This window comes from Equus caballus, chromosome 10, assembly GCF_041296265.1.
Source record: "Equus caballus isolate H_3958 breed thoroughbred chromosome 10, TB-T2T, whole genome shotgun sequence".
Taxonomy (NCBI): domain Eukaryota; kingdom Metazoa; phylum Chordata; class Mammalia; order Perissodactyla; family Equidae; genus Equus; species Equus caballus.
This window is the reverse complement of record NC_091693.1, coordinates 22,599,619-22,620,894: the sequence shown is the minus strand read 5'-3', so window position 1 is coordinate 22,620,894 and position 21,276 is coordinate 22,599,619. Positions and strand designations below refer to the sequence as shown.

Below are 21,276 nucleotides of genomic sequence, written 5' to 3'. Positions count from 1 at the left end.
GGAAGATTATCCCTGAGCTAACATGCACCACCAATCCTCCTCCTTTTGCTGAAGAAGTCTGGCGCTGAGCTAACATCTGTGCCCATCTTCCTCTACTCTATATGTGGGACGCCTGCCACATCATGGCTTAATAAGCGGTGTGTAGGTTCACGCCCAGGTTCTGGGCCAGTGAACCCCGGGCCACTGAAACAGAGCGCATGACCTTAACTGCTGCACCATGGGCTGGCCCCTATGTCCACCACCTTAATCCCAGTCTGGGAAAATGAATTAATTTGTATGTGTAAGTGTCAGAATCTACTACTGGATAATGTAATGAAAGTGCTGCATTAGAATGAAAAGAAGATTCAAATAAACTGGGCAGACCAAGATGTGGTCAGATAGAGGCTGGGAGGGGAAGAGGAGGGAGATACACTCTCTTCCCTTAGCATGGAATAAATGCATCTGTAATACCCAATGATAAAGAGAAGGCTTTCTTTCTTGAATAAATTGAAAATTAAGTGAATTGAGGCATAATTTGTACAAAAACCATGTGAAGTGCACATAAAACCATTTTGATGGACTTCCTGAACTGCTTCCATACTCAGCTCAAGTACGATGAAGAATTAAAGGAGGCGCTGGGCCAGTGGTGTAGTTGTTAAGTTTGCATGCTGTGCTTCAGTGGCCCAGGGTTTTTGGGTTCAGATCCTAAGCGTGGACCTACACTGCCCATCAAACCATGCTGTGGCGGCGTCCCATACATGAAGTAGAGAAGCACTGGCACGGATGTTAGCTCAGGGACCATCATCTTCAAGCAAATACAGGAAGACTGGCACCAGATGTTAGCTCAGGGCCAATCTTCCTCACCAAAAAAAAAAAAAAGAATTAAAGGAGTTAGCACATATCATATATCCATGACTGTGAGTGTAAATGTTTCCAACAGTGAATGGGCCTCTTTCCTTTCGCTGAAGGAGAAGAAGGTTAGCAAGACACAATTCTAAAGATGGGAAAATACTGTGTATGCCCACATACAGACACAGGGGGTCTCGCCTCAGGAGATGAAAGAGAACTCAGTGCCCAGTAAATCACTTTGCCTGTTGGGATACAGGCTCTGAAGCAGCACAGAAGTCAAACTAAACCTCCCTCTGTCAGTAGGCTTACTTCCCAGGCTGCAAACCATTCTCTGGTACAGAGCACCTGCCATCTCAGAAAGCCTTGATGAGAAACTCTGGATCACAGCTACAGAACAATCCTTGAGGGGCATCCGAAAATGTCAGGTACAATTCTGAGCCTGAGTGTCAGCCAGAGAATAACAGGAAAAGCCCTTCTCAGATAAGGGCTCTCCCATAAACCACCATTTACCCTTGGGGATGGGAAAGGGGAGAGAAGAAATTATTTTCTTTTTGAAACTATCCTGGTCATAAAAAAAATAAATAAATAAAAGGCAATGAAATGAATCAATGAACCAACTGAGCAAGTGTGTGCAGTGAAGGGTTAACTCAGCCAGCCTGGGTTGTCCAAACCCTGCATATTTCTCCAAAGACAGGACTGGCCCTTGCCTGGCTCATGGGAGATCACTTCCCAGCCCTGGTGCATAAGCCTCAGCGTCCTGAACACATGAGAAGAGAAGCCTCAAAGAACATGCCTTACCCACTCAAAAAGATTTCTGTTTAGGTACACCAAGAAAAGGGTTTGTAAATCTTGGTGAGAGTCAAAAGTAAAATACAAAGTTTACAGATCTAAAATAAAAATTCCAGACATAAGCCAATGAGTATCTCACACCAGGAAAACCATGATGTTTCTCTTCTTTTCTTCTTTGCAAGAGAAGCTGTCTTGGGACAGACTGTGGCTGTAGAGATAGGATTACCGTGTAGCACTTGCTGAAGGTGAAAGTACAGCAGAAAAATGCTCCAGCCCCAGCACCGTTTTAGCACGTGTGGGCTCACCACCTTCACACACAAGCTGAATATGAATCCTTTCTTGATGCCAGAAAGCAAAAAGCTCTCCTTGACTCTGGAGAGGTGTTGAAAGCACATATAAGCCTATTTGAGGAGCTCCCACAAGCCAAGGTGTCCCCATTTAAGCTTCAGAAGAAAATGAGAATTATATTTATAACAAGTTACAGATAGAAAAAGCGTGCTTATAAAAAAATGTGTGTATGAAGAAGCACTTAGGTCATAAAATTTGAGTCATTATGAAAATTAATGATGGTTCAACCTGTAAGGACTGATATAAACAAATGATCAAAAGTCAGATTACTAAGCTTTTCTTAAAAAGGTGTAACATTTTCTATGTATAAGAAAATGCTGATTAGTAATTATGGGGCTGAGAGATATCTCCCCATAGCAGAATTTAACACTGTGATATTCTGGGGGAGAGGCAGAGGATTCACACCTGATGCAATGCTTTCTGTTGAAATGTTCCCTTTAACTTCCTAGAACACTCGTGTGTGTGTGTGTGTGTGTGTGTGTGTGTGTGTGTGTAAGGGGAGGGCAGGGAGAGAGAGAAACTGAGGTTTAGGGGAGCACAGAAGTTACACTAACAGGTCACACACCAGCAAATGGTGTCACCATCTGCCCAGTTACCACCAAAGCAGAAACCAGGGAGCCCGCAAACTACCCCCACCCCAACATGGTTCCTTCCACCTCTCAAAACCTTCCACATCTCTCAGCCTCACCCACTTCTCCCAGACCCCTGCAGCAGCCTGAAGTCTGGTTTCCCTGCACCTCTTTCGGCCACTGCACTTTGATCTTTCTTTGTCATTGGCCTCAGGGCTCTTTTCTAACATCCAGATCTGTTCCAGCTCCTCCACTCGCCCAGATTCGAGTCCAAACTCCTTTCCTGGCTGTAACCTGATGACCTCTCCAGCCATCGCCTAGCACACTCCCTCATCCTCTGTACTCCAGGACAACTGAACAGCCAGGTTATGATGATGTGACTGGCTCTGGCCAATGGGGTGTGTGGGGTGTGAAGAGACTGCTGGGTACCCTCTTCTGAGTCGTGCTCTTAAGAGAACTAGGGCTACTGCTGTCTGGTACTTTCTCCCTTCATGCTGGCTGGGAGGCGATGAAAATCAGAGTGGCCACCTCAGACCCAGAGAGTGTTAAAGTCAGCAGGGCTAACCCCTCACTGTAGGCCCACTCACCTACGGACTGTTATGAGAGAAAAACAATTATCTAAGCCACTGTACTCTGGGGCCTCTCTTGTAGCATCTTAGCTTGAACTCCAAAACACATGAAAACAGAACAGTACCTACATGGTCATGGACTCATGAGATTGCCCATCTGTCTCTCACCATTGCCAGTCTCTGGCCATTGCCAGTCTCTGAAGGTCTTTAAGGATCAAAACCGTCTTATTCTTTTTTTGGTATCCCTAATAGCCAGGAAAAGGACTAGCACAGAGTAAGGGCATGTGAAACAACTGACTAATAAACGAAACGAGTGAATGCATAGTCCATTGTGTCCACAAACATTCAACTCATCAGAGATCAGGGTGTCTGCTGAGATTCTAGGAGCTTCCTGGCCAATTTGGGAAAGCAGCTGACCCACCTGTCACTTCTGCAAACCTAGAGCTCAGAGCATTCCCAGTGCCCTTACCTCATCCTTTAGCTGAGCCAGGAAGAGGGGCAGGAGGTGCTCAATGGTGTTGTCTTTGCCCAGGATGGGAGAGAGGCCCATAATGACGGAGGCCAGAGCTGACTTGACGTGTTGGTTGGCATCCGACACCAGCTCCTGGGAAGGAGAAGGAAGGGGAGTCATGGGGTCAAGGAAACCCCTACAGCGGCAAGTGGCCAAGCAGACTCCAACCCCTAAGAAGCCCCGGGACATAGCCTGCTTGTCTTTGTCCTCCCCCTCCTCTTGGAGCAGGGGACAGTTTAGGATACAAGGGAAATGGCAGCTCCTTACCTGTCCTGCCTGCTTAGAGTTCAGTGACCCCTGCTCCCAGCAGTGCCATCCCAATCCCAAAGCTCTGTGGATGAGGGGACTCAGTGATCTTTTAGGGGGAAGCACTCCCACCTCCAAGCTCAGCTCCAGGGCTCATATTTTGCCTGCACTCAGGGCAACTTCAAACCCAAGACTGCCTGGTCCTGGATGGCTGGGAACTCAGTTTGCATCCGGCAGTCCCTAAAATCCAATATCCACCCTTCTTCTTGGTAGGTTCAGACCTGCCCTAACCCTCCCGCCAAATTCCCCATTACCTTGATGCAGGGCAAAATCTGGGTCATGATTACATTCTCCCGACAGTCAGCTGACAGATTTTCACAGAATTCTGTGGGCAGGGGAAGGGAGGCAGGGGGAGGTGAGATCTGATGTCCTGGTTCTGCCTCTAGCCCTCGGAGGCCCACCCACTTGCTGTGTTCTGGTCGCCAGCACCAACCTTTGACCTTGTGGGAGGCTGCGGCCCTCACCTCGGCCTCACAGTCTTTCATCAGGTTCTGGAAGGCGGGAACCAGGTCCGTCTTGGTGATCTCAGGCCCCACTGCTTTCTGGAGCTGCAGAGAGGGAAGGCCGGGGGAGTGAGAGGGCCGGGCAGGTGTTCTGGGTAAATGAGACCAAAATCAAAGTTAAAGGCACCAGAATTAGGGGCAAGAGCATGGCCCTTGGAATCACTGCTGAGATCTAATCCAGTGCCTGGGCAGGTCTCTGAGCCTCAGTTTCCTCACTAGGGGGGTGCTAAGTTGGGCTGGGTAGCACAGCAGTCACGAGCATGGGTCTGGGGTCCAACTGCCCAGCTCAAATTCTTATTCTTATTTATCATCTGTGTGACCTTGGATATATCACTTTAACATCTCTGAGCCTGTTTCCCCAAAAGCAAAATGAGAACCACGAGGGGGCTGGCCCCGTGGCCGAGTGGTTAAGTACGCGCGCTCCGCTGCAGGCGGCCCAGTGTTTCGTTGGTTCGAATCCTGGGCGCGGACATGGCACTGCTCGTCAGACCACGCTGAGGCAGCGTCCCACATGCCACAACTAGAAGGACCCACAACGAAGAATACACAACTATGTACCGGGGGGCTTTGGGGAGAAAAAGGAAAAAATAAAATCTTTAAAAAAAAAAAAAAAAAAAAAAAAATGAGAACCACGAGGGTATGGACCATGATGGTACTTACCACAGAGTGGTGGTGTCCACACTAAAAATAACAATAGATCTCCCTGTGACTCAGGCTATTTGGGCTTGGGTTTTGTTTTTGTGTTTGGGTTTTCCTGACCCAAAAGCATTCTAATGATATGCTGGCACTTCCTTTTTGATTTTTATACTTCCGTATTTTTTAAGATTGGTTACCAGAGCATGTATTACTTTTGTACGTAGAATAAAACCATAAAACGGGCTGGCCCAGCGGCATAGTGATTAAGTTTGCATGTTTCACTTCGGCGGTCGAGGGTTTGCCAGTTCAGATCCCAGGCGTGGACCTACACACCACTTATCAAGCCATGCTGTTGCAGGCATCCCAAATATAAAGTAGAAGATAGGCACAGATGTTAGCTCAGGGCCAATCTTCCTTAGCAAAAAGAGGAAGCTTGGCAGCAGATGTTTGCTCAGGGCTAACACTCCTCAAAAGAAAAATAAAATAAAATCAAACCATAAAGATTAAGAGGAAGAGGCCATGCTACGCCTTGCCTGCCCCATGTCACCAGGCAGGGAAAGGTGCATTTCTGCTGCAGAGCTGATCCTTGAAGACCTGGGAGGAAGCAGGGCAATTCACTACCAAGAAGGGAATAAATACATACAGGCCACGACAAGCCTAATGCTAAACCGGGCAAATGATGTTATTCACATAACAAATATTTACTGTCTAATGTGTACCAAACACTGTTATTTATTTATTTACTTATTTGGTGAGGAAGATTGGCCCTGAGCTAACATCTGTTGCCAATCTTCCTCTTTTTGCTTGAGGAAGACTACTGTCCCTGAGCTAACGTCTGTACCTATCTTTCTCTATTTTTTTGTATGTGGGACACCACAACAGCATGGCTTGACAAATGGTATGTAGGTCTGTGCCTGGCATCCAAACCCACAACCACAGGCCACTGAGGCAGAGTGTGTGAACTTAACCACTTCGCCACCAGGCCAGTGCCCCAAGCACTGTTTTAATAGTCTAAATTAAAACTTGCCCTCACTGAGCTTTTATCTAAAAGCCAGTGTGACCCAGTTCATGCTGTCTAGGAGCCAAGGACAGGAAGAACTGTCCTTAATCGTGGTGCTGGGCCTCCCAGGCACATCCACGTCCACACAGCCATGCTGTGCTAATAACATTTTCACAGGGAAAACTGATGGTCCTGGGAAATGTCATCCAGAAGCTCTGAGTCCTTCCAGCAAACACCAGTGGAAATAAGTATAATTACAAGAAAAGGGAGCCACAAGGCAGAGTGGCACCCAAGGCCTCTCTGATCAGACCCTGCCCATCTCTCCAGCTTCCCCTCTCGTAGGGTCCCCAGGAGTCAGCAGTGAATGTTCTTGCTTGTGCTTGCTCTCGCCTCTCAGGATTCTTTGCAATGCTGTCCTTCTGCCAGACCACAGTTCCTGTCCCAGCTCTCACCCACTCATCTTCTAGAACCAGCTGTAGCATCACCTCCTCTCCTTGAGGCCTCTATGCCCCACATACATCTGTCTGTCAGTTCCAGCATCTGTACCACTTTATTATTAAATTTCCCTCTATCTCAATGGACTTTCCCCACAGGATGCCTGCGCCTGGAAGGCCTCAAAGGTTCTGAATTCACTATATCCCCAGTGCCCAGCAAAGAGCTGGTGCTCAACAAACATGTTGGTGGGATAAACAAATTTGGATCCCCCATGGAAAGAGCACTGTCCTGGGAGTCAGAGACATGGGATCTTGTCCCTCTCCTGCCTGCCTGGCGGGGTCAGTCTGACCAGTCAAACTTGTGGGCTGTGTTATGGGCTGATCTGAATCCTCTCCAAATTCCTATGTTGAAGTCCTAACCCCCAGCACCTCAGAATGTGACTTCATTTGAAGATAAGGCCTTTAAAGAGGGAATTAAGGTGAAATAAGGTCATTAGGCTGGGCCCTACTCCAAAATAACTGGAGGACTTACAAGAGAGGGAGACTAGGATACAGACATGGACACAGCGAAGACCATGTGAAGACGGGGGAAAAGATGGCTGTGTACAAACCAAGGAAAGAAGTCTCAGAAACACCACCTCTACTGACACCTTGATTCTAGACTTCTAGCCTCCAGAATGATAAGGAAATAAAGTACCACCCAGTCAGCAGAACTTTGCAATGGCAGCCCTAACAAACTAATACAGGCTACATCTTCCCTTTTATGAAAGGAGAGAAAGTCCAATGAGGTCAGGAACACACATATGCTACCCTTCTCTGCTCCTGTGGTGCTCACTCCCACAGAACCTACAGTCTGCCTCGAAATCCTCAACACAGTACCAACCTGCCACTATCAATCAACCAGAGTTAGCATGTGAAATGAGAACTAACTCGATAATCACACAGGTCTTACCGCTCACTCACTCAATGATTCCACTGAGCCTAACTAAAAACCCCAGCTTCTATCTGTGGGCCCACTGACAGTCTCAGTTTCCCCATCTGTGAGACGCTGCCAATGGTCCCTCACCTACCTCTGTGAACTTGTCGGCCACCATGTATCGCACACGCCACGACTTGTCCTCAGCAGCCTGGCGCAGGGTGGGCATCACTAGGGCCTCCAGATCCTCCTGGGGCAGGAGCTGGGCAATGTTCACGCACGCCTCCACAGCCAGCAGCCGCACCGAGTCCTGAGGAGAGGATCAGAGCAAGCAGAGGGCAGCAGAGCCCTGTTAGTTCTGAGATTCCCTTTCAGATGCAGGATCCACCAGAGGGTGAGGACGGTGAAAGACAGAGAGCAGAACCCACCTGCTCGTCAGAGGCCAGGTTGGAGAACATGGGGATGATCTCACTCTTGACGTTGTCCAGCTCCAGCACCTTGGCGAACTCCCCCAGCTTGGAGGCTGCGGCCCGCCGCACCATAGGGGTGTCATCTGAGCACAGGTTCCGAAAGTACCTGGGGGTAAGGGATGGGGTTCAGGAAGAAACTCTGGGATCCCAAGGCAGCAGGCAGTGCAGCAGAGAGGAACAAGCACAGACTCTGCAGTCACGTGGGTCCTGGTCTCACCTGGGTGCCCTTGGGAAAGTGATGATCCCTCTCTGAGTCTTCCCTATCCTATATAAGGGAAATGATAACAGTACCTACCCCACAGGGTTGTTGTGAGGTTTAAATGAGATAATGTGTGTGAGACATGCAGCAGCCTGTCTGCACATAGATCTACAGCAAATGATAGGTGCTGAGTATATTATGAGCATATAAAACTGCTTAGCTAAGATGTTGGTTCAGGACCATTCAAAGGTTTTACTTTGCAGAAGCAACTGCTCCAGTTAGAGATGCACGTGAACGCAGATCTTTAAGCACGTGTGGGCAGCTGGAGACCAGTATTCGGGCACGAGTAACAGCTGAGGGCTGAGGCTTCCTATTCAATAGTCTGTGGAGCTGGTGAATGGATGAAGTCCAGAGGGAGGGGAAGAAAGATACACTAATAGGAAATTTTAATCCCATCAGAAGCATTTTCCTCATTCTTTTGGAAGGCAAATCTTGCATACAAGACATTCCCTGTGGTATCAAGCCAAAGGGGAGGAGGGTGGAAGAGAAGGTGGCCGCACCTAGACGGTCTATGAGAGGGTTCTGGACATGGGCAGGGCGAAGGTGGCAACACACATGACTTGTTGAGTGCTTTTATGTGCCAGATTCTGCTTTAAGCTCTTTGCATGTGATAATTCTTTTAAATCCTCACAACCACCAACAGGAGGAAGGAATTGTTATTAACCCATTTCCTAAATGAGCAAGAGGCAGCACCTGGATTTAACGTGGCCGTGTCCACAGACCAGCTCTGGGCGACACCACCTCTCTGAGGAATGGGAGGGAAAGAGTGGGGTCTGGGAGCGTTCAGGGGTTTTTGGGCCCTAGGGAGAGCTAAAGGGGGCTGAGGCCTGAGAGAATGGGACCACACTAAGCGGGGAGGTTGGGATTTCTCAGGGGTCAAAGGCCAGACTCACTGTCGAAGTTCCGCCTTGACAGCACTGGACACGCGGGGGTAGCAGACGGAGAAGAGGCCGCAGGCTGAGGTACGGGAGGTGAACCAGTCGCCGCCCGCCAGCCGCTTCACTAGCGGCACGAAGTGGGCCTCGAGGTCGGAGGGTGAGTGCTCGTGCGAGATGGCCCGCAAGGACTCCACTGCCTTGTCCCGCACCACTGTCTCCTCCACTGTGGCCAGTGACTCCAGGGGTGGCTGTGGCACAGAGCACGAGGTCACTCGACAGCTCCCTCCTGACCACCCCAAGCCCTGGAGCCTCGCCCTACAACCCCTCCAAGAAACCTTCTGTGATCACTCCATCCAGCCTTCATTCAGCGTGCCTTCCCTAAAGAACCACAAGGAAGAACTTCATTTAGAGGTCCTTGAAGGAGCTCCAGAGGGGTCCGTGAACCTTAAAATTATACGTGCTACTTTCCGAGGAAAGGACCACAACTGTCAGTAGTGCAATAACAATCACTGACATTGATTGGAACATCTACTTACTATGTGTTCTAAGCAGGGCCACTACACTGCAGAACTCCAGGGAGCACTGGTTCTAACCCACTGAATCCTATGAAGCAGATCCTCTTACTGTCTTCATTTTAAAGGGGGAACTGAGGCACACATAGGCTCAGCAATTCGCCCAAACTAATAACAGTGACAAGCCAGGCTCTAAACCAGGCCACCTGGCTCCAGAGCCCTCAAAGGGCTGAAAAGTACAGCTGTGGTTTCTCACAGGCAATGCACCAGGAACGCACATTACTGGCGGATCCTGGGATTCGCGACTGCTCACTAGTTTGTTACTGTGAGGCCAGGAGTGGTAGTGTTCCTTCAGGGACATTTGACTGACTCACCACTGAGTCCCCAGAGCGCAGCAGAGCTCATAACACAGGGCAGGAACTCAGTAATCACTCACCTAAGGAAGGGAGACTCAATTTATCCTATCTGTTCAAATAAAGGTGTGGAGGTCTGCAGTCTGAAGTCCAGCTTGGCTTGACAGGTATAAAAAGCAGAGAGAAATCATAAAGGAAATACCACCAGCCCACAGGCAGGTAACAGAAGGAGGCAATGAGCAAAGGAGAGGGGTGGGGACAAAAGAGAAAGAGAGAGAGATTATGCCATGTAGCCTAGGGTGGATGGCTGCTTTCCAGCTCCACCAACTGTCACCATGGGGAATGGCTGGTAAAAGCAAATCTGGCTTTCCACAAGAAGCCAAAAGGGCCAGGTTTTTATATGTGAAAAATCTCGTTTAACACATGCTGCAACATGGATGAACCCTGAGGACATTATGCTCAGTGAAATAAGAGAGTCACAAAGGTCCACATACTATATGACTCCTTATATGAGGGACCTGGGTAACCAGATTCATAGAGAGAGAGAATAGAAGGGTGGGTGTCAGAGGCTGGGGGGAGGGGGCACGGGAAGTCAGTGGTTAACGTGCACGGTTTCAGTTTGGGGAGACGAGAAAGTTGTGAAGATGAATGGTGGTGATGGGTGCACTACAATGTGAATGTACTTACTGCCAGAGAACTGTACTCCTAAAAATGGTTAAAATGGTAAATTTTATGTATATTTTACCACAAAAAAGTAATTAAAAAGAAATTGAAGTATTTTTTAAAAATCTCATTTACAAAAGGTTGGTAATGATTCAGAATCAATGTAACGCTTTGCTGGCCAGTGTGAGGCCTCTGCCATAGGGTTTCAGGTTCAGGATTGACCCACGGGGATGTGGTTAGAGGTGTGGAGTCACTGAGCTACTGCAGGGACCAGGTTCTTGTTTTCCTGCTACCTGGGCTGGCACACAGGAGGCTCTTCATCAGTATTTACCAAGTGACTCTAAGTGGAACTTACAGTAATCTGTCATACAGAGGCCTGGGGACCAACGCTGAGCACTAGTTATGTTGCCCAAGGGTCTCTGCCCCAGTGGATTACTACAGGGGGAGGTTCTTGCAGTGAGGTCTCCAGACCACCCACAGCCTGGATCACCCAGGAGGCCTCTCCCAGCACACACCTGAAGAATCAGACTCTCTGGGGCGGGGCCCAGGAAGGCGCACGTTCAGGAGACTCCAAGGGATGCTTTTGAACAATGAAGACCCCCTGCCCTGAGGCCTCTCTGAAGAAGAGAGAGGGGGGTTCTCAAACCCAGAGACCATGCAGGGGAAGGGGAGAAGTGTGAACCTCCTAAAATCATCTGTACTTTCATGAGAGGGTTTAGAGTTTTTGTCAGATTCTCAAAAGGATCCACCATTAGTGAGGCGTTAAGAGCTACTGATACAGAAACAATCTTTGTGCTGCAGCTACATGGGTCTCTGTGAAATTACAGTCATCCCTCAATATCCACAGACTGAGGGTGCTGCATCCGCAGATCATAAACAAAGTAAAGTACACAATCCAAGGGTGTTTGATCCTCGGTTGTCTGAATCTGCAGATGCAGAACCTGTGGATACAGAAGGCTGACTGTAATTCCAATTCACCACTGCAGAGAACGATCGAGTCTGACACACCGCCAGGTTTCCAAGGCCCACAGTCCTTGCTCACGTTTGTGGAATGAATGAATTGCGCAACAGCCATTTTCCACTTCGCATAATTTGTCAAAATCCAGGTTAACTGCCACCTCTTTCAGAAGGCCTTCCTTGACAGCTCCCCTATTCCATCAAGACCAGGTGCCTCCTCTGGGTTCTAAGGGCCCCTGGCCTCCTTGTTTTCCAGCTCTGATCAGCCTGTGGAACAACCATGAGCCCTCTAAGGATAGTAGAGGAGTGGTAGTGGTTAAGAGTCAGGGGTCTGGGTTCAAACCCTGGCTCTGCCTCTTCCCAGCTCAGGGAATTCATTTAAACCAGTTTGTGCCTCAGTTTCCTCATCTGTGAACTGTGGCTAAAACCAGCACGTCTCAAAGAATCACTGTGGGACACAATGGGTTACTGTGCCAAAGGCACTTGGAACATATGCTGCGGGTGCTGAGTGAGCACCAGTTATTCTGACTCACTTCTGGGTTCCCAGCATTGCCCAGCCTAGAGGGCTTCAGGATGTTTCTGCTGGCTGATGTGAACATCGTGGACACTAGTCCCAGAGGTTTATGTGACTGCTTCCTAAAAGGAAGTGTGGGATGACTGAGGTTTCCCTCACTGAAAATGCTCTGTGGGATGACCCTGACCTGGCTGGGGAAGGACCGTGGATTCCAGTCCTGTCTCCACAGCAAGCCTGAGTCCCCACCCCGTCCGCGAGCCCTGGGGTTCTTAACAGTGTTTTCTGCTCTTGAAAGCTGTGAATTCTCTCCTCAGAAAAACTGACAAATGCCATGGCTGGAGATAGTTCCATGGAGTTCAAAGGACCCCTTTCAGGCTGGTTCATGGACCTCATCACGATCCTCATGTTAAGCAGCCCTGTTCTATTTAAAATGTATGAAATAATCTGATTCACATACACTTTTCTGTGTGTACGTACAAACAAATTATACACATACACACAAATGAAAGCTGAGATACCAGAATTTAATGGCAATTATTAAATTTCCTTAGACTTAATGCTGTTTGGGAGAAAACAAACAAATTACCATAACTGTTCAAATCCAAGATCCCAACAGTTGTAAGAAACACCATTATTTTATACATCACTAAAAGGACAATAATTATAAAACACTATCAAGTGCAGATGCCCAAGTATGACAATTTGTCTTTAGAAACAAGGAAATACAGAATTATCGGGGGGAAACAGATGGCAGCAGTGGCCCTGGGCTCCAGGAACAGTGAAAATAAAGGGTTTGGGCAACCTATAAGGCTCTTCTCCCCAGATCACAGGACTGGAGTACCCCATGAATGAAAACAGGAGTCCTCCCTTCTCTTCTCGCAAACAGTAATTATTGTTAGTATCTGACCCATCTCTGTGTCCCCAGCAGTCACCCAGCATGAGGTCACACACACAGGCAGTGGGTTGGGGGAGAGTCAAACAGACACACCTGGAATCCCAGCTCTGTCACATACTAGCCCTACGACCTTGGACAAGATGCTCAACCACTCGGCGCTCCAGGTAGCTCATTCTATAAAAAGGGAGCCCTCCTTACCTCAAAGGGTGGACATAAATAACCTCATAACATATGACATAATGGCAACTAACAGCTGTTAGTATTTACTATACGCCAAGTACTGGGCTAAGGGCTTCTTAAATTGATTATAAAGATAGATTTTAATGACTTCCATTTACAGATAAGGAAAGTATGGCACACAGAGGGTAAGTAATTCTTACAAGCCACACAGCAAATAAGTAGTAGTACACAGCCTGACTTCAAACCCAAAGCCTTATATATAGAGTGCCAGGTGGAGCGTGGCACTGGGCAGGGAGGTGCCCAGGTAACAGTAAGGAAGACAAGTGCATTTTCAGTATTGCTGTAGTAAATACACCTAGTGACTTCTTGGATTAAAGTGAATTTCCAAGGCCCATCTGTTCGGAGAAGGTGACCCCAGCTTCTCCTACACTCTCCCCTCCCTGCCCCTGGCTGGCAGGAGCATGGGTCTGACCCTCTAGGGCAACAACGGAGACTTCCCTGCCTTCTAGACTCACCAGCAGGCAGTGCACGTACTCGGGGCCTCCCACGAGAGTGGTGAAGGTTCCCAGCTGTTCCGCCAGGGCCAAGAGGACCTCGTCCTCATCGTAGATGGTGTCTGTGGGACCAAGACAGACCGCGTTACAGTCCCACCACAAGTCTGAACCCAGCCCCGCAGTAACCCAAAATGTCAGCACTTGCAGTCTCCCCACCCTCCACCTGGGCTGGCACAGAGACCAAGGCACAGGCTTAGGTCGGATGACAGAACACCCTAGTCCTACTTCTGCCCTTCGCTTGGTGTGGGACTAGGGGAGTGAGACCGCTTCTCTGAGCCCATTCCTGTACCTGTAAAGTGGTGCCCGTACATGGCCAGCACCTCCATTACATTCAGGTCACACCCGCAGGAAGACCTGCCCTGACCGCCTGCTGTAATACCGCTTACCATTACTCCCACTTCGTCTCTCTTTCTGGCCTCAGCACTCACTACCTAACCCCCCAACTGGAATGGAAGCTCCATGAAGATAGAAACTTGGATTTGTTCTCCATCTTCAGACTGACAGCACAGAGTGGGAGGGCATTAGATGTTTATGGAACATCTAATCATGCCTTCAAATGGCCTATTAAAAAGAATGTTTTAAAACGTACTGTGAATTAGCTTAACTGAACCCAGATCTTTTAAAGGGAAAATCCTCCTCTTTCCTGAACTTGAACAAATGTCAGAAGTCATGACGAAAGGCAGATCTCAGGCCAATCTCTTGTCTCAGGGATCCTGCATTCAGGTCTTCACAACAAAACTATGAGGTGTGTTTAGGGCAAACCTGGGATACCTGAGCACACCTTTCTTTAGTATTTACCTCAGCATGAGTCTTTAAATGACAGCCTACTTTTCAGCCCTTTACAGACATACACATGACTCAACTTAGAACCCACTTGATGTCTCACAAATTACGGCCAAAAATTACCAACACTGGTCTCTTTAACACAGTAGGGATGTCATGTGGTAATTTTCCCCTTATAATACTGGTTCTATATGTATTAGCTCAGAGAAGACTTTTTGCTTGTCTAAAACAGTATCATCATTTCTGAAAGACACGGCCTATCTGTCATTTGCTATTTGAACATTTTGCAATGGATGGAAGCCCAAAGCAAAGAAAACCTGACGTTCCTTGAGACTGCAACAGCTCAAAGAAATTTCTCACCTGAATCACTAGCTCCTCTTCAATCTTACAGCTCCCACACTACTCTGTCCCCACAGTTCCTCTCATCTGGATTATTAATACTATATTATATGTGACTCCACAATAGAACGAAGGTAACACTTACATACTAAATTCTCTGAATCCTCATAATGGCCCTAATACATATTATAGGATTGTTCCCATTTTACAGATGAGGAAATAAAGCATGCCAAGGCCAGAACTGAACCCAGGCGATCTAACCCCAGGGTCTCTGCTCTTCGTCACTGTCTCCCAAGTCGACATCCTGCCTCTGCCGTTCTTTTGCCCATTCCACCCTCTCAACACAATTCTGCATGTGCACAGGTTTAGTTCTCTACATCTCATCCTACTTGCCCCCTACCATCTATCTCCAATGGCTGCCCTGCCTTCATCTACTGGATTAAACATAGACTGCCACCTGGCATTCAAGACCAGCAAAATCCAACCCACTATCACCCTCCTGCCCCCGCGCCACTCCTTGAATCCCTCATCCTGGTAAATCACCATGTTCAATCCTGCCTCCATGTGCTGTTTACTCCTGCCCATCTCCCTCCCCAGGCTGCCTTCTCCACTACCTCATTATAGAATTACCAACAGAAGGCAGAGTTTTCTATGGACCAGGCTCTGTGTGGAGCATTTAATCCTCCCAAAACCCTCTGAATTAGGTCCTATACTTACACCCCTTTACAGTTAAGGGCACTGAGGTAAGAAAAGGTGGAATGGCTCACGCAGGTCTGTCAAGCAGGTTGGCAGCACAGTTGGGTTTTAAACCCTGGTCACTTTAACTTTATTTTCTTTCCAATTGTTTAAACACTTCGTTACACTGCTGTGCCACAATCCCTTGCCCCAGAGGTTGTCCCTGTCTCAGCATTTGAAAGCTTTCAAGTCTAACACATTACCGATGGAAGCCACTTGGTTTGGGGTCATCTGCTCAGCGTCACATTATGTAGATACCTACTTCTCATGTGGCGTTCAGGGGCAGACCGTGCTCCTCAGTCATCAGCTGTGTGACTGTGGGCAAGTCCCTGCAAGTCTCTTTAGGCCTCAATTTCCCCCGTGTCAGATGAGTAAGGAGTAACAACCTCTGCCTCTTTCCTCCCCAAGATCATAGCTAGGTTCAAGTGAGAGGATGAGACAGGAAAGAGTTTCATTAGTGACACAGCACGGTGTGACTCTGAGCTTTTATCTGCACTCTCAATGAGTATAAAGTATGAAGCTGTAGTAAGAATAATGGGAACAGAGGATTTACTCTTAATCAGTGGTCCAGTCTGTGGCAGACATTGTACTAAGCGCTGTGCACACAGCTTCAGACAGGAGTGCTTGGGAATAGTCTAATCACTAACACTAGGCAGCCCTCACCACATGCTGGGCACTGATATGAGCACTTTACATGTTATCTTATTTCATCTTCATAGCAGGTTATACTATCACACCCATTTCACACATGAAGAATCGGAGGGAGGCAAATGTGAAATACCCTGCCCAAGGTCACACAGCTAGAAAATGGTACAGCTTGGATCTGAGCACAGGCAGTCAGGGCCCCAAATCTGTGAAATTAGTCATTAACCAATGCTGTCAAGTTTGGAGCCAGCATGACTTTCTCCCCTCCAGGCCACCTCCTAACTATATGACCAAATAAATTACTTCACCTCTCTGTGCCTCATCTATAAAATGGGGACAGTGGTCTTACCTACTATAAGGAGCTGCTGAGAGATTAACTCGGATAACAATATTGACATACATTTACTGAACACAGGCATTGTTTTCAGGACTCTATGTGAACGAACTGAATCCTCACAAGAAATATTGCCAACTATACGGTAGGCATGTAATACGTGTTAGCAATTATTATTATGATTATTTAATGCTCACATCAGTACTACACCAAGTGGATAATTATCCCCATTTTATACCTAAAAACTATACACAACAGTGAAGATAAGTAACTTGTCTAAAGTCACCAGCTTCTAACTGCTGGAGCTCCAATTCAAACTTGGGTCTATATACTTCCAGACCCCTTTCAATAAACCCTACCCCCATCTCACAGTGCCTAGCAGAGGGCAGACACTTACAAATATTCTGTTAAATCCACAAGGAGGCCTCTCTCTTATCTCACAGGAACCACTCCCAATAGTCCCCCAGTCCACTTGGGCCCTTGAAGACCACTTCGTTACCTGTAAGGAAGGGCAGAAGCTCACTGCGGGTCCTTTCCACCCCGAGGGCCAAGGCGATGGTGGACAGCTTCTTGATGCTGTTGAGGCGAAGCTAATGAGAGAGAAGAAGAATAGGAGGGGAGAACGTTAGCAAGTCCACAGTTAACAGAGTACAACAGATCTGGACAAGCCCCTAGAAGCTTCGCTAAGTATGTGTCAGGATGCTGAATAATAACTCGGCAAACACCTACCGAGTAACTCTTGACCTCAAGTCATTAAATTACAATGGTAGCGGCAGCCTCAGCAAAAGCATCCACTGGGTCTTAACTGAGCCGAGACCCACTCAGTAGCACTTTCCAAGTCCACTCTGTCTAAAACTGCGGCCTGCCTCTCCAACACTCGCTACCCTCCTCTCTGCTTTTGCCCCTCCTGTACTCCGCACCATCTAACAGGCTACGCTTCACATTCTGATAGTGGCAGCCACGTTCACAGCACACTATTCTATGCCAGGTCCAAGGTTAGGCACTCACGCACCGTCTCATTTAACTCTCATGACAACCCTGATGTCAGAGGGTTATAGGACCCGTTCTATAGAGGAGGAAACAGGCTCAGGGAGCTAAAGTCCCTTCTAAGGGCCATACCACTTGGATGGCATGGAGCAGGGACTGAAACCCAGGACTATCAGCTAACAGTAAGGAGAACAGAACAAGCAACATTACAACCTTGCTAATAAAATAGGAGTACTGTTAGCAGAAGCAATACCACTAGTGTAATGGGTTAAATAGTGACCCCAAAGAACTATGTCCCAGTGCTAACCCCAGTACTCATGAACGTGAAAATAGGGTCTTTGCAGATTTAATTAAGCATTTCAAGATGAGATTATCTTGAATTCAAGGGGGTCCTTGGGAAAAATAGAAAATATATATTTTGGTCTCTGCTCTTAGTCCCTGGTACAGGGCTCCTTAAACCCTTGTAATTTTCTAAGTGATAAGAACACTAGGAGTATCTTGTTTTAATATTTGGTCTCTGACCCCATCCCCGACACCAAGCTCCAAAATCCTTTGGAATTTTCTGGGTGATAGCACTGTCCTTTTTTCTAATGAGGTGACTCTTGATGGGCTCCTGGCCACCAGAAAGAGCAAGCCAAGATTAGAAGCTTGGCACTTTCAGCCCCATCCCTCACTCTCCGGAGGGGGGATGGAAATTAAGTTAATGATTGATCACGCCTATGTGAGGAAGCCTCCACAAAAATCCCCAAAGTATGGGGTTCGGGGAGCTTCCAGGTTGGTGAAGACATCCACACACCAGGAGGGTGATGCACCCAACTTCAGGGGAACAGAAGTTCCCATGCTCGGCATTCTCCCAGATATCACCCTATGTATCTCTTCACATGGCTATCCATCTGAATCCTTCATCATTTGTTGTTGGTGGTGCTGTCAAGTTGATTCTGACCCCTCACTCCCTGTGCACAGCAGAGCAGAACCTTGCCTGGTTGTTTTGTACCATTCTCTCATCTTCTGGCGCTGTATCAAACAATGCTCTGCTGCTATTCATAGTGTTTTCATGGCCAATTTTTTCAAAAGTGGATGGTAAGGTCCTTCTCTAATGTCAGATTCTGGAAGCTCCGATGAAACCTGTTCACTGTAGGTGACCCTGCTGGTATGTGAAATACCATTTATAGCTTTCAGGATCACAGACACATGCAGCCGCCACAGTATGACAACCGATAGATGGGTGGTGAGGTTCCCTGACTGGGAAGTGAACCTGTCCACGGTGGTGCTGAATTTTAACCACTAGACCACCAGGGCTGGCTATCCTTTATCACACCCTTTATTATATAATAAACTGGTAAATGTGTTTCTCAAGCTCTGTGAGCTGTTCCGGCAAGTAACTGAATCCAAGGAGTGGGGTCAGGGAACCTCCGATTTGGACAGAAGTTGTGGATAAGCTGTGGATAACTAGGGGACCTAGTACTTGTGATGTGCGTCTGAAGTTGCTGGTAGTCTCACAGAACTGAGTCCTTAATCTGTGGGGTCTGCGCCAGCCACAGTTAGAACTGAACTGAATCATAGGACTTCCAGGTGGTGTCGCAGAGTATTGCTTGGTGTGGGGGAAAAAACCCACACATCTGGTGTCAGAAGTGCTGAAAGTGGTAGTAGTGTGAGAATAAAGAAGGAATACAGGAAGAGCGAGTTTTCTCTACACAGCCCTATATCCAATGACAGTACCCTTATAAAAGACAGAAAAGGAGAAGACACAGAGACATACAGAAGGGAAAACCATATGAAGACAGAGGAAAAGATCAGGGTGATGCCTCCACAAGCCAAAGACCGGCAAGAACTGCCAGCAGCCACCAGAAGCTAGGAAAGAGGCATGAAATGTATCTTCTCAGAGCCTCCAGAATGAACCAACACTGCTGACACTTTGATTTCAGACTTCTAGCCTCCAGAACTGACCGAATATAATTTCTGCTGTTTTAGCCACCATATTTGTGGTGCTATGATGTGACAGCCCTAAGAATATAACCCATGTGGCTCAAACACACAACAGGTCTCAGGCTGAGCATTGGTGTGTTAGGATCTTGTTTGATCCTCTTAGTCCTAGGGAAGTAAGCACCAACGAATACCCTCTTTCTTCACTGAGGAGACAGGCTCAGAGAGGGAGAGACACCTGCCTAAGTGAGAACTGAGAGAGCTGGGATCCAAACCCAGCTGCTCTGATGGCACGGCCAGCTGTGAAACCCATCCTTCTCGTTTCTCCATGGGGCCTCTCCTCCCTTGCTCACAGGGCTGTGGCCAGAACGCAATGAGATCATGTGTGTGAGAGTGGAAGGAAACGCCCTCGTGAATGAGTAAGCTACTGCCAGGCACAAGTGGGAATCTTCTCCCTGGAAGGAAAAGCAGGACAAGAAGGGACCAGGGGTTCCCTCAGCCTGTTCTTTTCCCAGGCCCCATACACTGCAAGGAGGGCTGTGATGACTGAGGTCCTACATTAGTTCAGCTCTCTAGTTTAAGGGGTTTAAGCATCTCTTCGGGATCATGGACAGTAATGAGAATCTGAAGACATGCTGTGGCGGTCTCTCCTCAGAAAGACACGCACACCACAGTTTTCATCCAATGTCACTGGGTATTTGGACTACCCGGGCTTGAGGTGGTCCAAACATTCAGCTCCCTGGTAGTAAAAGGACCTTGAGATTAAGTATTACAAGGCCTGCATCTTATTTTTAGACAAAAAATTAAATGTCTATAGACCTATAGCAACAGATTAAAAACTAAATATGGTAGACACTACCGGTGAGTCTGAGCAGTCAGCATGCAAGTGCTCACGGTACCGGCCTGGAGGGTGGCAAACTTTTCCTGTAAATTGCCAGAAAGTAAACACTCTGAGCTTTGTGGGCCTCCTGGTCTCTGTCCCAACTACTCAACTGTGCCCCTTGCAACACAAAAGCAGCCACAGAACCAATGATATGCAAACAAATGGGCATGGCTGTGATCCACTAAACTGCACTTGCAAAGCAGGCCAAGGCCGGAATTTGGCCTATAGGCTGTAGTTTGGTGTCCCCTGAACTAATCTTTCAATGTTCTGTATGTCCGAAATTTTCTGTAACAAAATACCAGGGCAGTATTGACTTAGCTGCCTGTTTCTTTCTTCTCTGTCACCTCCAAGTTGGATCTTTGTGTTCTTCTCTCAGTCAGGCTATGGGGAAATGTGCACATGTGCCAGGGCCACAGCAGGTGAGTGGCATCCCTGAGAACAAGGAGATGCTGGCAGGGAATAATCATAATGACAGTAACAACAGCAGCAAACATTTATCAATTGCTTACTATGAGCTTGGCAGCATTCAAGTGCTTGACATGGATAATTAACAGATTTAATCCTTACAGCTGTGCTGAGGCAGGTACTGTTACTAGAATCCTCCTTTTAACGGGTAAGGATGCTGATGCACAGAGAAGCTGTCACTTGCTGAAAAGCAGCACATCTGGGACCAGAAGCCAGGCAGTCTAACTCTCAACCGCAACATCACACTGTCATTTAGGAAAGAGGCCCATGAGAACCGGCTGTCTCGGACACCATGGAGAACTCCTTCCTTCTACTGCTGTCCTTGGAGATTCTGGTTTTGGTTTTGCTAAGAATGTCTGCTGGTTTCTTCAGCGCAGATGGCACCTGGAGTGCTCCAGATAGGCAGCACGGGGTGCTGCTTTGGAGCTGCACGGCCTGGGTTCAAGGCTAAGCTGCTTTACATATTAGCTGTAGGACCTTGGGCCACTTCTTTGCACCTTTCTGAGCCTCAATTTTCTCATCTGTGAAATGGGGATTA

At 47.8% G+C, this 21,276-nt stretch overlaps 1 protein-coding gene across 1 annotated transcript in view; it reads right to left on the bottom strand.

The window, feature by feature from the left end:
- PPP2R1A (protein phosphatase 2 scaffold subunit Aalpha) overlaps positions 1-21,276 on the bottom strand; it is a 39,822-nt gene that overhangs the window by 7,695 nt on the left and 10,851 nt on the right. Inside the window, exons 2-9 of the mRNA XM_001496260.6 lie at positions 16,980-17,070; positions 13,606-13,706; positions 9,032-9,264; positions 7,838-7,985; positions 7,564-7,719; positions 4,354-4,468; positions 4,175-4,245; positions 3,573-3,707 (exon numbers count right to left, since the gene is read on the bottom strand). Coding sequence (XP_001496310.4) covers positions 3,573-3,707; positions 4,175-4,245; positions 4,354-4,468; positions 7,564-7,719; positions 7,838-7,985; positions 9,032-9,264; positions 13,606-13,706; positions 16,980-17,070 — 1,050 coding nt within the window. The remainder of the gene's footprint in view (positions 1-3,572; positions 3,708-4,174; positions 4,246-4,353; positions 4,469-7,563; positions 7,720-7,837; positions 7,986-9,031; positions 9,265-13,605; positions 13,707-16,979; positions 17,071-21,276) is intronic.